The sequence below is a fragment of the Erpetoichthys calabaricus genome, chromosome 2 (assembly GCF_900747795.2).
Source record: "Erpetoichthys calabaricus chromosome 2, fErpCal1.3, whole genome shotgun sequence".
In the NCBI taxonomy this organism is placed as follows: Eukaryota; Metazoa; Chordata; class Cladistia; order Polypteriformes; family Polypteridae; genus Erpetoichthys; species Erpetoichthys calabaricus.
This window is the reverse complement of record NC_041395.2, coordinates 294,156,880-294,174,232: the sequence shown is the minus strand read 5'-3', so window position 1 is coordinate 294,174,232 and position 17,353 is coordinate 294,156,880. Positions and strand designations below refer to the sequence as shown.

The 17,353-nt window shown below is 37.9% G+C and overlaps 1 protein-coding gene across 1 annotated transcript in view; it reads right to left on the bottom strand.

Annotated features, from left to right (window-relative positions):
* Positions 1-17,353, bottom strand: part of ccdc186 (coiled-coil domain-containing protein 186) — a 96,266-nt gene that overhangs the window by 24,265 nt on the left and 54,648 nt on the right. The window contains exons 8-9 of the mRNA XM_051922449.1: positions 2,355-2,453; positions 1,913-1,999 (exon numbers count right to left, since the gene is read on the bottom strand). Coding sequence (XP_051778409.1) covers positions 1,913-1,999; positions 2,355-2,453 — 186 coding nt within the window. The remainder of the gene's footprint in view (positions 1-1,912; positions 2,000-2,354; positions 2,454-17,353) is intronic.

Genomic DNA, 17,353 nt, shown 5'->3' with positions numbered 1-17,353 from the left:
AGCCTGTGCTCCTGACACTCACTCTTTTGAAGAGGAAGATATGTTTGCATTCTTTTAATTGTGAGACTGAACTGTCATCTCTGTCTTGTCATGGAGCAGAGTTTAAACTTTTGAAAAAGAGACAAATGTTTGTTTGCAGTGTTTGAATAACGTTCCTGTCTCTCTACAACCTCCTGTGTTTCTGCGCAAATCTGTGACCCAAGCATGACAATATAAAAATAACCATATAAACATATGGTTTCTACTTCGCGGATTTTCTTATTTCGCGGGTGGCTCTGGAACGCAACCCCCGCGATGGAGGAGGGATTACTGTACATCACAACCTTTTTTCTTACTAAAATTCAATTTTTTGGCAGGTGCACCGGTAGTGCAATTTCAAACAGCAGTGCTACAGGAGTGATCCACCTTGGATATTCTCAACTCTACTATGGTCATACAATTTTTAAGCAATATTGGTTGTTTTAAAATCACCAAAAGACAACTGATTAAGGAGGGGATTTAAATAACAATTACAGACTATCTTTAAAGTAAATCTCTCCAAGTACTCTCTGTGGAAACACTACTGATTTCTCATATTTTTAAAGATTCTTCTGCATACATTTCTTTGTTCCTTATTTATTAGGAGTTGTTCAGTTATTATTTGGAAGGTGCCCTTATCTAATGTGACTTGAAGAAATCCAAAAACAATTTTTGCATTTTTTTGTTTAATTGGAACACAGGGTGATTACATCAATACCTATGATTAATCATTCAGTCAGGGATGAGGAGGAAACCAGCAACCATGTGATTTGAAGACTACCTCCCTTACTTACCTCTCCGACTCCCCCAAGCAAACACAAACAGACCTTTTTGTTTCATTTTTATCCAGAGGAAATCATGAAAAAGAGATATCAACAATAAATCCTTTACATAAAAATGCAGCCCCATTTCCATTTCACTTCTAAAAGCACAGCACTACAGTACATTAATTTAGTGTCCATACCAGGGCAAAACAGAAAATAAGTTATACACAGACTACTTGTTGCCCCATATGACATGCTTCATCATGACACTTAAAGCACACAAACCTCCACTGTTACCCAGCAACATATCCATGGGGAGTGCTATCAAAGTGAATCCTTCCAGGGCATCTGCCTCACTATTTGCTATTTCAGTATCCTTCTAAATGGGCATTAAGCACTGTACCTCAAACAGTATGATATAGTTTATGCATGTTTATGTTTGTGATTTGGTTTTGTGCAGGAAAAGGGGATTTTTTCAAAATATCTTAAGGGAGCAACTTAAAAAGCATATATAACATCTACTATTTATTCTTTCTTTACAAACAACCTAACTAAATATATCCTGCTTGATATTCTAAATTACAGGGCATTTGCCTAACATTCTACAGTTTCCAATAAATTTTGCCATCAAGGACCATTACTTTGGGTAGCAGGGGCAATCCTACAGATTTGCTTGCCTTTCTCATAAGCAGCACTGAATAAGCACGTTCAACAAATTAAAAACTGGATATCCTGCTGCTTTGCAATAAAAATCTTGTGGAATATAAATGTTATCTTAAACCACATCTAACATTGCATATTACAATTACTAAGTAAGTGTGGATATGTGGGATAATAAAAAAAAAACACTTCAGAAACAAAAATAAACTAGCTACACAATAGGAGTGGATCAATACAAATGGAGAAAAAAAACTAAATACACATAACACACCTTTCACATTTATTACTTGAGGCATTTGTCATATCAAACATGAGCATGTTTAATTTGTTTAGTTCAATCATTCAGAAACATGTGTACAGTACATCTAAAGTGTTACTACCACACAGGCCCAGAGTAAGAAGAGAATGCACTGAGACAATTACACACACAATCCTACATTAATACTACTTGTTTATTTTAAAATAGATACCTTTGTACGCAAAGTATGGAGTTCATCCATTCCTTCTTTAAAGGTTCTCTTCAAATCATCAAGCTCCTTGATTTTTGCTTGATGAAGCTGTTGATAAGAAATAGTATTTGTAACTTTTTATTTTACAAAACTACTACTGATCCTGCTTACACTTTTAAACTAACTGATGAAAATAGTCTCCTCTAAAAGAAATAGTACGTTGCTACACTAAACTTTTAATAATTTTGAAAAGTTACAATAAAGGTATTCATCTTTCCATTAATTATTAACATTAGAAAAAGAAATTTATATTCTTGAGTATAATTTAAAAACCACAGTAAACAGCACAAATAGAGGTAAATGTAATATTTTATAACATTGGCAAACTATATTAAAAGCTTATGTTTGTAATAAAAAAAAATTAAAAAACTAGGAAACAGATTAGTGTTTACTTTGCCATTACCTCTAACTGATCTGTCTTTTCTTGTTTTTGTTTTTCTAGTTCTCCTTTCGTCTGTTTAAGCTTTGCATCTAATTCATTAGATTTAATTTCTTCAGATTCCTAAAACACAGAAAAAATGTAATCACTAAAAATAATATAAACTGCTTGTTCAAAAGGACAACTTTTAAATCAACAAAGGGACCATTCACGTACTTTTTCACAAAACACTTGAGCATCTTCTGCATTGTGGACTGTTTACATTTCTTTCATTAAAAACATTTTCATAAAGGAGAAGTGTTGCTTTGTTAATGCTTACTTAGCAGAAATAGAAGTAACAAGTGGTGAGAGCATCTTTTGAAGACTTGATTAAGTAATCCATGAATCAGCAGGCATGTATTTCATTTACAACTCTACTTAAAACACGAGAACATACCAAGGCACTATTAATTAAGTAAAAGTGTCACCTGCCAATGGAATGTTCCTATGCAAAATATGGCTGACCTGGGACCACCTTGCATATATATTTAGATTAATATTTTTGAACATATTATAGGAGATTTCTCTTTGTGTTTCAAAAATATACTTTTTTATTTTCATTTCTTTTTTAATGCAATATTTGAAACTCTAATATAGATTGTTGGGTTCGTAAGTGGCAGTTTGCTTGATAGATAGAACTTCATTTGTCTGCAAGGGGAAATTTGTTGTACAGCATTATTCATAATGGCACTCAGTTTTGTTTTAATCCCCTCCTTTACACAACCTTTGGGGGGGAGGGGGGGGGTCCAGAGTGTGTCCCCTAACTGAGCCTACCCTTTTAAATTAGCTGGGTAATATGATGAGCCAAGCTGAATTGCTTTATTTGTGATTATAGTGTTTCAGACAGCCATCCATACAAGATGCATGAAACCAACTGCTTAAACACATGCAAACATTCATCCACACTCACATTGGGCAAATTTTCAGTGACCAGTTAACATAATATGCACATTTACTAGACTAAGCCACATCAAAGTAACAATATAAAGAGATTAAGGGCTTCATTAATAAAAATTTATATAGAATGGTAACCTAGAATTATTTCAAGTTCCTACCATACAAACTAATTATTAAAGAAATACAGTGCATCCAGAAAGTATTCACAGCGCATCACTTTTTCCACATTTTGTTATGTTACAGCCTTATTCCAAAATGGATTAAATTCATTTTTTATCTCAGAATTCTATACACAACACCCCATAATGACAACGTGAAAAAAGATTACTTGAGATTTTTGCAAATTTATTAAAAATAAAAAAATTGAGAAAGCACATGTACATAAGTATTCACAGTCTTTGCCATGAAGCTCAAAATTGAGCTCAGGTGCATCCTGTTTCCCCTGATCATCCTTGAGATGTTTCTGCAGCTTAATTGGAGTCCACCTGTGGTAAATTCAGTTGACTGGACAGGATTTGGAAAGGCACACACCTGTCTATATAAGGTCCCACAGTTGACAGTTCATGTCAGAGCACAAACCAAGCATGAATTCAAAGGAATTGTCTGTAGACCTCCAAGACAGGATTGTCTCGAGGCACAAATCTGGGGAAGGTTACAGAAAAATTTCTGCTGCTTTAAAAGGTCCCAATGAGCACAGTGGCCTCCATCATCCGTAAGTGGAAGAAGTTCGAAACCACCAGGACTCTTCCTAAAGCTGGCCGGCCATCTAAACTGAGCAATCGGGGGAGAAGGGCCTTAGTCAGGGAGGTGACCAAGAACCCGATGGTCACTCTGTCAGAGCTCCAGAGGTCCTCTGTGGAGAGAGGAGAACCTTCCAGAAGGACAACCATTTCTGCAGCAATCCACCAATCAGGCCTGTATGGTAGAGTGGCCAGACGGAAGCCACTCCTTAGTAAAAGGCACATGGCAGCCCGCCTGGAGTTTGCCAAAAGGCACCTGAAGGACTCTCAGACCATGAGAAAGAAAATTCTCTGGTCTGATGAGACAAAGATTGAACTCTTTGATGTAAATGCCAGGCGTCATGTTTGGAGGAAACCAGGCACCACTCATCACCAGGCCAATACCATCCCTACAGTGAAGCATGGTGGTGGCAGCATCATGCTGTGGGGATGTTTTTCAGCGGCAGGGACTGGAAGACTAGTCAGGATAAAGGATAAGATGACTGCAGCAATGTTCAGAGACATCCTGGATGAAAACCTGCTCCAGAGCGCTCTTGACCTCAGACTGGGGCGACAGTTCATCTTTCGGCAGGACAACAACCCTAAGCACACAGCCAAGATATCAAAGGAGTGGCTTCAGGACAACTCTGTGAATGTCCTTGAGTGGCCCAGCCACAGCCCAGACTTGAATCCGATTGAACATCTCTAGAGAGATCTTAAAATGGCTGTGCACCGACGCTTCCCATCCAACCTGATGGAGCCTGAGAGGTGCTGCAAAGAGGAATGGGCGAAACTGGCCAAGGATAGGTGTGCCAAGCTTGTGGCATTACAGCAATCCCTCCTCCATCGCGGGGGTTGCGTTCCAGAGCCACCCGCGAAATAAGAAAATCCGCAAAGTAGAAACCATATGTTTATATGGTTATTTTTATATTGTCATGCTTGGGTCACAGATTTGCGCAGAAACACAGGAGGTTGTAGAGAGACAGGAACCTTATTCAAACACTGCATACAAACATTTGTCTCTTTTTCAAAAGTTTAAACTGTGCTCCATGACAAGACAGAGATGACAGTTCCGTCTCACAATTAAAATAATGCAAACATATCTTCCTCTTCAAAGGAGTGAAGCAAACAAATCAATAGGGCTGTTTAGCTTGTAAGTATGCGAAGCACCGTGGCACAAAGCTGTTGAAGGCGGCAGCTCACACCCCCTCCGTCAGGAGCAGGGAGAGAGAGAGAGAGAGAGAGACAGAGAAAAATCAATACGTACCCTTTGAGCTTTTAAGTATGCGAAGCACCTTGCAGCATGTCGCTTTATGAAGCAGCTGCACACAGAAGGTAGCAACGTGAAGATAATCTTTCAGCATTTTTAGACGAGCGTCCGTATAGTCTAGGTGTAAGAACAGCCCCCCAGCTCACACCCACTACGTCAGGATCACAGAGAGTCAGCACAAGAGAGAGAGAGAAAGTAAGTTGGGTAGCTTCTCAGCCATCCACCAATAGCGTCCCTTGTATGAAATCAACTGGGCAAACCAACTGAGGAAGCATGTACCAGAAATTAAAAGACCCATTGTCCGCAGAAATCCGTGAACCAGCAAAAAATCCGCGATATATATTTAAATATGCTTACATATAAAATCCGCGATGGAGTGAAGCCGCGAAAGGCGAAGCGCGATATAGCGAGGGATTACTGTATATTCAAAAAGACTTGAGGCTGTAATTGCTGCCAAAGGTGCATCGACAAAGTATTGAGCAAAGGCTGTGAATACTTATATACATGTGATTTCTCAGTTTTTTTTATTTTTAATAAATTTGCAAAAACCTCAAGTAACTTTTTTTCACGTTGCCATTATGGGGTGATGTGTGTAGAATTCTGAGGAAAAAAATGAATTTAATCCATTTTGGAATAAGTCTGTAACATAACAAAATGTGGAAAAAGTGATGCGCTGTGAATACTTTCCGGATGCACTGTATCATCTCTGAAAATGCACTCTATACATATTGCACCATATACTATAGCTATGGTTCCTTACTTTTCAAAAAATTTTGTATTTATGTCATGCATGGGTGTTACCTGCTGATTTTTGTGGTACCACCCCTGGGAAAGAGGGAGCGTTGTTGTTAATTATATCATCTCTTTGCCCTTCCACACCACTGAGCCTCACCCACAACTCTCCAGTATACATACTGTGTGTTTATTATTATTATATATTAATTACTCTCTTTCTCCAATTAGTAATTAATGATGTAAAAAAATGAGACTAACACGAAGTATTTCATTTTAGTCCACAGCAAAATAAACATAACACATTTTAGTATTATGTATGTTTTTTAATGGAATTAAAGTTCTCCTATTGTTCACACTCAATAGTGTTTTTGAACCGCCTTTCCACTTCCTACATGTAAATATGTTAATATCATTCTCAATTAGAATGTTTCCACTTCCTACATGTAAATATGTTAATATCATTCTCAATTAGAATGTTTATTTTTTCTTACGTTTTATGTTCTTAGCTGTTGTTAGCTACTTTGTTTTTTATTGCTTTAGTAACAATATTTTTCAATTAGTTATTTGTATCCTTTAATCTTCCTGCATACTCCATCTTTCTGTTCCAAAATCAGTGTTGGTGTTTGTAATCAAATCTCTCTCTCTCATTTCAATCTGGATTTTTGTCCCATCTTAATGACAGTAAATGGGACAACAATTCAGAATATGCGTGTCAACCAAAATACATTCACAAACTTAATCTCATTTATTGGAAATTCCATAAAATGGACATTGTTCCTGAACCAACCACCCTGGTCTATTCACCAAGTAATTTTGAAATTTTCTTCCCTACAGTTTTGGATCACTTTAATGTCTGGATTCTTGTCTGTAGTCTCTCATTTGATTTTAATTGTGTGCAATACTTTATCCCTAATGTATTTTTTCTTACTGACTTAACTCTCTTTTGCTGTTGCTCTCACTTATTAAAAAGCAGTATTTGATCCAATGATTATTTGAGCTGTAAGACAGAAATTCCATCAAGTAGTAACCAGTTCATCATCAGTGCCCGTCACTCTGTCATGCAATTCATTTTAAATGATCCAGTAGTCTTTGTAACTAACAATACCACTAAAAGTGAGGCTTTACCACCATCTGGTGGTTATTTTTAATATACTGTTTTTCATTTTTAAAATATTAACCTTTGCTACTTCCGCAATTAAAAAGAAAAAAAAAAAAAACAATGAGTATATTGGTATATTTATCTTATCATAGCATGCTAATCTCATCCCCAGAGATGGGTAGTAACAGGTTATATTTACTCCAAAACTAGCTTAAATACATTTGTGGAAAAATTGAACAAAAAGTTATTATCTGTATACTGTACATTTAATTATGATTAGTTAATTTAGTACAGATGTTTAAAATGTAGGCATGCCAGTCAAGCAGAGCTAGTAGCTGGTATTTCTGCCTCATAATTCTTCAGATTTGATTTCTAGCCTGGTCAGAGTCTACATGGAGTTGGGAAGTTTTCTCCATGTGCACATGGACTGTGTTGTGGTTACAAGGAGCAACCCTGGTGGTTGGTGTGCCAGTGCTTTACAGGGCACTTCCACACATACATACCCAAATGCAAGAGACTAAGAAAGAGTGCTCCAGAAAATCCAACGACAAACCTATAAAAGCATCAGTTTAGTTTTAATCCAGTTACTTATTATAGGCTAAATTCTAAAACAGGGTGACCTGGTGACACGGTAGTTAATGTTCATATTCCAATGCTTCAAGGGCTAATTTTAATTACTAGGACTAGGTGTAATTCTTAGCCTAGTAACAGTGAGCATAGGTTTGTTTAGGATGACCGCTACATGTGAATTTGTGCAGTGAAATACAGGGAATCCTTCCAGGTCACATTTCTGCCCTGGGTTACATAATGGGCACATCTCCCAAAGATTTGTGTGGAGACCAGGTTTCATGTTTGCATCCAGTGGCATAACACACACATGAACTTCTGCCCGATGGGAAAACATACAATTTACCACACATGCAGTGGTAAATTATAGGTAATAAAGGGACAGAATGCCATTAAAGTCAATCACATGATAAAGGACACAAATAGGCTTGGGCAGCATGGCAGTGCAGTGGTAGCACTGGTGCCTTGCAGTAAGGAGACCAGGGTTTGCCTCATGGGTCCTTCCTGCATGGAGTTTGCATGTTCTGCCAGCATCTGTGTGGGTTTTCTAAGGGTGTCCCAGTTTCCTCCCACATTCCAAAGACATTCAGGTTAGTTAAATATTTTTTTTTTATTTATTAACATAGTTCAAGTAGTGACTTAAAAAGTATGTGAAAGAAATAAACCAAAATTTAAATTTCTGGGTTGTAGAAAGAAAAATGTCAAGGTTTAAAAATGGGCAAGTAACATTGTCTGTATTAGCATGTAACAAGAATAAATGTAACATACAAGTATACATGGTACAAATGCAATGTATATACATTTAACTATATCATCAGTGTTCAAGTTCAAATTTAATTATCACGTATGAAAACACAGCTACAAGAATAAAAATTACACTAACCAACTGATGATTACAATGTGAGTGGTGGTTGCTGCCTCTCTATTCCAGAATCATGGGTCAGCAAGGACAGAGACAAAATCTTACCTTTAAAAACATTCATAAGCAAACGTATGTCAAATATGCACCTAATATATGGGTTTAAGAGTCCCGAATGGAAAAGTTTAAAAATATTCTTATAAAACACTATGTAGATAGGAAAACACGGAAATGAGTAATGAGAAGCTGAGAAACCAACCACAGAAGCATCACCTAGTTTTTAAGTGCACTGGTAATATATATCTACATGAAAACTGAAAGTCTTCATGACAAAAGATCATCTCACACTTTTACAAAAACAGGAACTGGACAAAGACTGAATATCATTACTGACTTGAACTTATGCATTTCTCAGGCTTATGCCACATTGAATCTAAATGAACAGGCTAAAAATCTATAACATTATGTTATCTGGTTATTGTGTTAGTGCAAAAGAAGGCAGTAATGTATGTACAGTATGTTGGTAAAATCTTTAATGCTAATAATAAGTCTATCATTTCCCATATTATATTTATAAAACACTAGCTAAGAAGACTGGGATTTCTTCATCTCATGTCACAGCATGAATTGCACAGACTACTCATAATGTTGCAAATAGACTGTGGCTGCTAAACAGAGATCAAAAGTGGATGTTACCTGCAGTAGTGTTAAGTACTGAGTAGTTTACTAATCAAAGTTAAATATGAGGCTGTCTTGCCTGCTAACTGATCAAAAATGTTTTAACAGCATTTAATAGTCAGATCGTAAGCAAGATTTCCAAAAGCTTTAATTCTTTGTGTAAGATTTAAAGTAAAACATAACTCAAAACAGTGCTGTCTTAACCAGATAAAGAAAGATATGACTAATCACTCCCTCTCATGGCCCTCTCACAAAAAGCAGATGTTTGTTTCTGCAGACAAGAGTTGAATAATTGTCTCATGTGGAGAGGTTAAAGTACGGCAGAGCTGTGTTCTCAAGTAAAGCTACAGCTGATCAGGATGACTGACCAACAAGTCAACACAATGGAAGCAGTTTTACAGACATCACACCAAACCCACTATGGTTAAGCAAGAGCTAAGTCCTCAGAGAAAGCTTTCAATTTACCAGTCACAAGCTCTGGATCATGACCAAAAAGAATAAAACTACAAGTAAAAGTAATGGAAATAAGGATCCTCTACAAGATTACTGGGGTCAGTCTCTGTGATCAAGTGACAAGAACAGAAATAAACAGACTTCAGAGCAGAAATTCTGTTTCAATTGGCATCTAACGCCGATGAAAAAGCCACAGCTGCGAACTCGGAATGCAAAAAACTTGGAGACAGACTTGCAGCCCTGGAGGATGGGTGCAGAAGAAATAATATAAGAATTGAGGGTATACCTGAGAAACGAGAAGGCTCAAGCCCAGTGAAATTTGCAGTAGAATTACTGTCTAAAATAATTGGAGATGACTTTAAACTCGACATTGAGATAGCCACGGCTTATCACACAAAGATACCAAGCACCTTTAAACCTAGGTCTTTTATTGTCCGCTTCGAGCGACTACGATGTAAGCTTGATGTGATGGCACATCTCAGACGCAAGCAAGAGATTATATTCGAAAATAATCTTATTCGTATTTTTCCCGACTTCTCACCATCAACAGCTGCAAACGCAGATCCTACATCGACATTAAAAAGTTGCTATGGAAAGCCAATATCAAATACAGCCTCTTGTATCCCGCCAAACTTAAAGTGGAAGTTCAAGATCAACATTATATTTTCTTAAGCAAAGAAGAAGCTGAAAAAGAACTAAAGAAGCTGTTTCCGACACTTTTTTTGAAAGTTAATAAGGAGCCGTATTCTATCAAGGCACGGGAAGGACCTATGATCTGCTCTCTGGATCCATGTTTAAAGAGACTGGTATTATAATTATACGTCCCTTTTTTTTTTTTTTTTTTTCTTTCTCTTTCTTTCTTTCTTTCTTTATCTGGACTTTATATGTTTATGTTTTAATCAGAGTTATAGAGTTATAGACGTGAGTGTGAAAATGTGGAAGTAATTAAAGTAGGATTCGTTTTTAGACTGTTTAACTTCATACCCTTGGTTTATTGCTTTTTCTACTATCTATACTATTACCATTATACTATTACAGTAGGAATTACCAGGTTTATCCTAGACTAGTTTTTAAAATCATTCCCAGGGTTGTTTTTTTTTTTTTTTTTTTTAATCTTAATATCTTAACTTAAAAGTGCTGAAGATTATTTCAAGCTTAAATATTGTTAATGAGAACATCTTCGGCAGATAGTATTAAGAATTTAACTGCAAAAGATATCTCTGTTTTAATTCTGTAACGCCGCTGCAGGGTGGGGTTTGTTTTGTTTTGGACGTGCTCTGTCTCTTCGTATGTCAGAGGACTGGAACATCGCGAAGTGGGATCTAGCCTCATGTGGGGAGGCAAAATGGGGGGTGGGGGGATAAAGGGGGGAGAGAAGGAGAGCAGGTTATATCTAATCTATTCTTGTAATTCTTATAATTATAAATATCAATGCAACAATAGGCTAAAATGCAATAACTCATGGGGAATCTTGAAACTAAGATTAAAACTGCCATATTACCAATTAAAACTATAAATGACATTAGAAATTCTGTTTCTACCGAGGGAGATATATGAGCAGGGTTTAGAGTATGAAGTAAGCAAAAGCACTTTTCATGGCACCGCTCACAGGGAGATGGCAGAGGTTGCACACTGAAAACATACTGGAGAATTATAGGTTTAGACTGGCCAGGAAGTGTGTGAGAATTCAACAGGAAAAGAGGGGTTAGGTTACTAGGGATAGTGTGGCTAGGTAAGTTCAATTTAGCATGTTACCACGGAGACCCTCACCAGAAAAAGCAGAACGATGATGATCTTGCTGATGTTCTCAGTACTGTGCAAAAACTGTTTAACACTTGAGGAAATTGTTGTAATGAAGGAATACTTTCAAAAATAATGCCATAATTTGTGTTAATAATCCTACTAGAAAGTGCAGTAAACAGAATAAAACATCAATGAAATTAATGCAAAGGGTGGTCACACCTTGTTTTAACATAGGTTCACTTATAGGCAATTTCTAAAGGACATGAGTAAATTGTTTTATGCCTCTTGAAGAATTTGCCACAGTCCCACTGCAGACTTTGGCCATCTTACTTGCTTCTGGCTCTGCAATTGCATAGTTGCTCAATGATGTTGAGATTATAGTTCTGTGGGGGGCCATACCATTGGTTGCAGGATTCCCTGTTCTTTTCACTGCAGATTTTTTTTTTTTTTTTTTTTAAAGATTTTGGCCATGCATTCGGGGTCACATCATACTGCATAATTAAGCTAGGAGCAATAGGATGCCTCCTGCTGGTATTGCATGGTGGACAAGAATCTGCCTGTACTTCTCAGCAGTGAAGAGGCCATCAATTTTGATCATCACCAACTCAGTTTGTGTAAATTTAGACTCAAACCTGCAGAGAACTACCACTGCACTTCACTGTTGCTGGCAGACATTCATTTATGTACTGTTCAAATTTTGACCCATCGGTTGAGAGTAATTGCTGCCATTTTTTTGCATCTTAGTCTTTGTGCTTTTCTGCTTAGGTGATGTATTTGGCTTTAAATTCCACCTTGGAGGAATAGCTTTTTCTTTACAACTTTTTCATGAAGATCACTTTTGATAAATGCTTTTCTAGCCTGTAGATGGGTATACCAGGGCCCCAGTGGCTTCTGACAGTTCTGCACCAATAACACTGCCAGACATTCTATACTTTCAAAGGGGAGCAAGGTTAACATATTTCTTGTTTGCTGCACTCAGTTTCTGTGGCAGACCTTTGCATTTCAGGTCCTTAAACATTCTGGTTTGTTTACATTTCTTCAGGAATATCTTGGAAAGCATATCTGGAAACACCTGTCTGACACAATATTTCTGCTTGGGAGCGACCTTGATGATGCAGGATGACCACCTTGTATCTTGTTGTTAAGTTCACTTTTGCTATGAAGTTAAACCACCAGATTTACCGCAATATATGAGTAAGGTTGTCCCTTGCCCACTTATTCCTTCTGCACGGATGTTTCTGTTTCATTTAATCACTTTGTCTCAGCCAAGACATGATGTCATTGATCATTGCCACCTGTTTGTTATATACATTTGCTTAATCAAGCACTGGGCTATATGCCCACAAAAAATATAATATTTTTGAACCGGAAAGTGATCCGTTACTGTGTTAGTTTATTTCTTAAGGATGTTTAAGTATCTTATTGCAATGCATTTTACAAAAAGAAATGTTTAGAACTCTAAAATACCCACTTCTATTGACATACTAATCAAGAAGACATTAAATAAGTGAGAACTATCTAACGTGTTTAAGACTTTTGCACAATACAATATATAAGTAAAACTCTAATTATAAATCACATTTATTTTTTTTACCTAAAAACACACACACACACACACACACACACACACACACACGGTGGGGGACTTTGATGTGAAAGACAGGCTCCAGATTTAGCAGCATAATTTAATAAGGATACCAAGCCGTTACAAAGCTGGAATGTTTTAAATAAATAATTATTTCACTACTCATTTCGTCATAACTGTCCATTGATTTTGCAGATCTCGATGCATGCTCAATAATCCAGGTAAGGAAATTCTAGAAAGTTGATTCAGTTCATCTGGACATAGTTATTTTCCAGGGAGATACATTACATCACTCATCCAAGTGACTTGCTCAGTCTCAGTTGACTGCAGTTTCTCCAACCTTATAAACAGTACCTTTGCATAATGACCGAAACTAGCACCCATTGACTAACAATGGGCTGTGTGATCAATGATATACAAATTGTCCATTGATCAATGGCCATGAGTACCATTCACAGTGAGTTGGGGAATGGTTGCAATCAAAGCATTGTAAAATGGTGAAAGATGTACCCTTAGGCCCCCTCCTCAGTTCAGAGATGGTCATTCCTTTTTCACGTAAATGGCATCCTTGACTCCTCGCTCAAATCAGCGTTCCTCCCTGTCCAGGATGTGCACATCTTCATCACTGAAAGAGTGACCACTGTCCTGTAGGTGTAAATAGACTGCGGAGTCCTGGCCTGACGAGGTAGCTCTTCTGTGTTGTGCCATCCACTTCACCAGTGGTTATTTGGTTTCCCCGATGCACAATTCACGGCAATCCTCTTAGCTAAACTATATTGAGCAAACTATATTACTCTGACTGTGTCGGGGCACCCAGTCCTTGGGGTGGACCAATTTTTTTGCTGTAGCATGTTTTGGGGTTTGAAAGCAACCGAGACCTAGGGCCTCATGTATAACGCCGTGCGTAGAACTCACACTATAACATGGCGTAAGCACAAAAGCGTGAATGTGCGTACGCACAGAAAAATCCAGATGCAGGAATCTGTACGTACGCAAACTTTCACGTTCTTCCGCTACATAAATCCCGATCAGCGTGAAAAGTAACGCACGTGCACGCGCCTTCTGTCCCGCCCCAACTCCTCCCAGAATTACGCCTCTTTGAATATGCAAATCAATATATATAGCCCTTAAGCTCAGCCTTCTGTGAAAAGACAATGGGAAAAGAACGGGGGAAAATATAAGAACTTCAGCGAATGCCAAGTGGAGGCAAAGGAAAAACGTACTATTTGTTGGTTTAAACAGTGATATAAACAACAAAAGGAAGTTGATCAAGTGACAGAGTGTCGGAGAAACTCGAAAGCTCAAGTTCACAAAGTCGCACAGTGCCCGAAGTAAAAAAAGAAGTCACATATCAAAGTCGCCGTGAAAAGGCGAGTCGTAGCCCACCGTCCGAGTGTCATATGAAAGTTTATTAGGGTACAGACAAAAAAAAATAGGCACACAGTGGGGAAAAAAGCACGAAATGTCAACTTTAATCTCGAAATTTCCACTTTAATCATGTGGTTTATTTTGCCATTAAAGTAGAACATCGTAAATTTCATCTTAAAATCATTTAATTTACTAGTTTCTCAAGTCGCATCGTAACTAAAGTAGCACGTTAAATGCTTTGTTCTGTATTTGATCTTCTTTGTGCTCTGTGTGTGAATCACTATCTGCTTCTTAAACGGGCTTTCTCTTTCTCCGACAGGACACATAATCCATTGCATTCGTGATATTACAGCTCTCTGAATAATTAAAATACTGAGATGTATACGTGATATCTTTTTCATGATGATAGGAATGAAAGCATGTTATTAAACATGGGAACACGGTGATGCAGTGCTTGTTCATGTCTCACGCAAGAGGCTTGCTGCACAATGCGCGACCTTTGATGAAGTAATTTATTACAGAAGTACTGTCTCTTTCAAACGTAATAACCTCCAATTCCTGTCCTTACTTTTCTTTCTCCAAATACCCAATCGCCACACAATCAGCTCTGTAATAGACGTGAAGCCATCTGTAAGCTTAGAACACCGATTCTTCAAAACTTTTAAAGAACATTGAAATATCTTCGTAGTACTTGTTTAATTATTCTATCCATCTATCCTTCCAGTGTCGCGTCAGCAGCAGCAAGAATACAACGCAATGCGGGAACAATCCATGAACTAGCTAGCGCTGCGGCACCTTGTCCTCACATATTTAATTATTAACAATACAGATTATTTAAATGAAGTTAAAGTTTTATCTGTATAATATATTCAACATATTTTGCAGCATTTCATCTTAAAAATGATATCGTCATCATATGTAAATACATGCTTTATAAAGTGGCTCAGGTTGTGCAATATTATAACTGTAGTGCAAGTTTACAGTGGGGTAATTGTACTTATAAGTACAATTACCCCACTGTAAACTTGCACTACAGTTATAATATTGCACAAACTGCTTTATAAAGTGCGTATTTACATATGATGACCAATATCATTTTTAAGATGAAATGCAGCAAAATAGGTTGATTATATTATACAGATAAAATGTTACGTCATTTAAATAATCTGTATTGTTAATAATTAAACATGTGAGGACACGGTGCCGCAGCGCTAGCTAGTTCACGGATTGTTCCTATCTCATGCTGTATTCTTGCTGGGCTGGCACGACACTGGAAAGATAGATCGACAGAATAATTAAACAAGTACTACGAAGATATTTCAATGTTCCTTAAACGTTTTGAAGAATCGTCATTCTTAGCTTACAGATGGCTTAACGTCTATTACAGAGCTGATTGTGTGGTGATTGGGTATTTGGGGAAATAAAAGTAAGGACAGGAATTGGAGGTTAGTACATTTGAAAGAGACCGTACTGCTGCAATAAATTATTTCATCGAAGGTCGCGCATGGCGCAGCAAGCATCTTGTGTGAGACATGAACAATCACTGCGCCACCGTGTTCCCATGTTTAATAATATGCTTTCATTCCTTTCATCATGAAAAGGATATCACTTATACATCTCAGTATTTTAATTATTCAGAGAGCTGTAATATTACGAATGTAATGGATTCTGTGTCCTGTCGGAGGAAGAGAAAGCCTGGAAGCATGTAGTGATTCACACACATAGGGCACATAGAAGATCAAATACAAAACAAAGCATTTAACGTGCTACTTTAGTTACGATGGGATTTGAGAAACTACTAAATTAAAATGATTTTAAGATGCAGTTTATGATGTTCTACTTTAAATGACAAAATAAACTACATGATTAAAGTGAAAATTCTGATCTTTTTTCCCCCACTGTGTGCCTATTTTTTTTTCTCTGTACCCTAATAAGCTTTCATATGACACTCACCTGCGGTGGGTTGGCACCCTGCCCGGGATTGGTTCCTGCCTTGTGCCCTGTGTTGGCTGGGATTGGCTCCAACAGATTCCCGTGACCCTGTGTTCGGATTCAGCAGGTTGGAAAATGGATGGATGGATGACACTCACGGCGATTTTGATATGTGACAACTTCTTTTTTATTGCGGGCACTGTGCGACTTTGTGAACTTGAGCTTTCGAGTTTCTCCGACACTATATGTTACTCGATCAACTTCCTTTTGTTGTTTATATCACTGTTTAAAACACCAACGAATAGTAAGTTTTTTCCTTGCCTCCACTTGGTATTAACTGAAATTCTTCTATTTTCCCCCGTGCTTTTCCCTTTGTCTTTTCACAGAACGCTGAGCTTAAGGGCTATTTATATTGATTTGCATATTCAAAGAGGCATAATTCTTGGAGGAGTTGGGGTGGGGCAGCAGGCGCGTGCATGTGCATTACTTTTCACGCTGATCGGGATTTATGTAGCGGAAGAACGTGGAAGTTGGCGAGCGCACAGATTTATGCATCTGGATTTTTCTGTGCATACGCACATTCCCCTTTTGTACTTACGCCATGTTATAGTGCGAGTTCTACACACGGCGTTATACATGAGGCCCCAGGTCTCTGTGGCTTTCAAACGCCAAAACACACTATGGCAAAAATTTGTCCACCCCAAGGACCGGGTGCCCCAGCACAGAAAGAGTAATATAGTTTACACAGTTAAGTGCCAAGAAGATTGCCATTAATTAAACATTGGGGGAACCAAACAACCACTGGTGAAGCGGATGGCACAACACAGAAGAGCTACCTCGTCAGGCCAGGACACAGCAGTCTATTTACACCTACAGGACAGTGGTCACTCTTTCAGTGATGAAGATGTGCACATCCTGGACAGGGAGGAACACTGGTTTGAGCGAGGAGTCAAGGAGGCCATTTACTGTACGTGAAAAAGGAACAACCATCTCTGAACCGAGGAGGGGGCCTAAGGGTACATCTTTCACCATTTTACAATGCTGTGATTGCAGCCATTCCCCAAATCTCTGTGAATGGT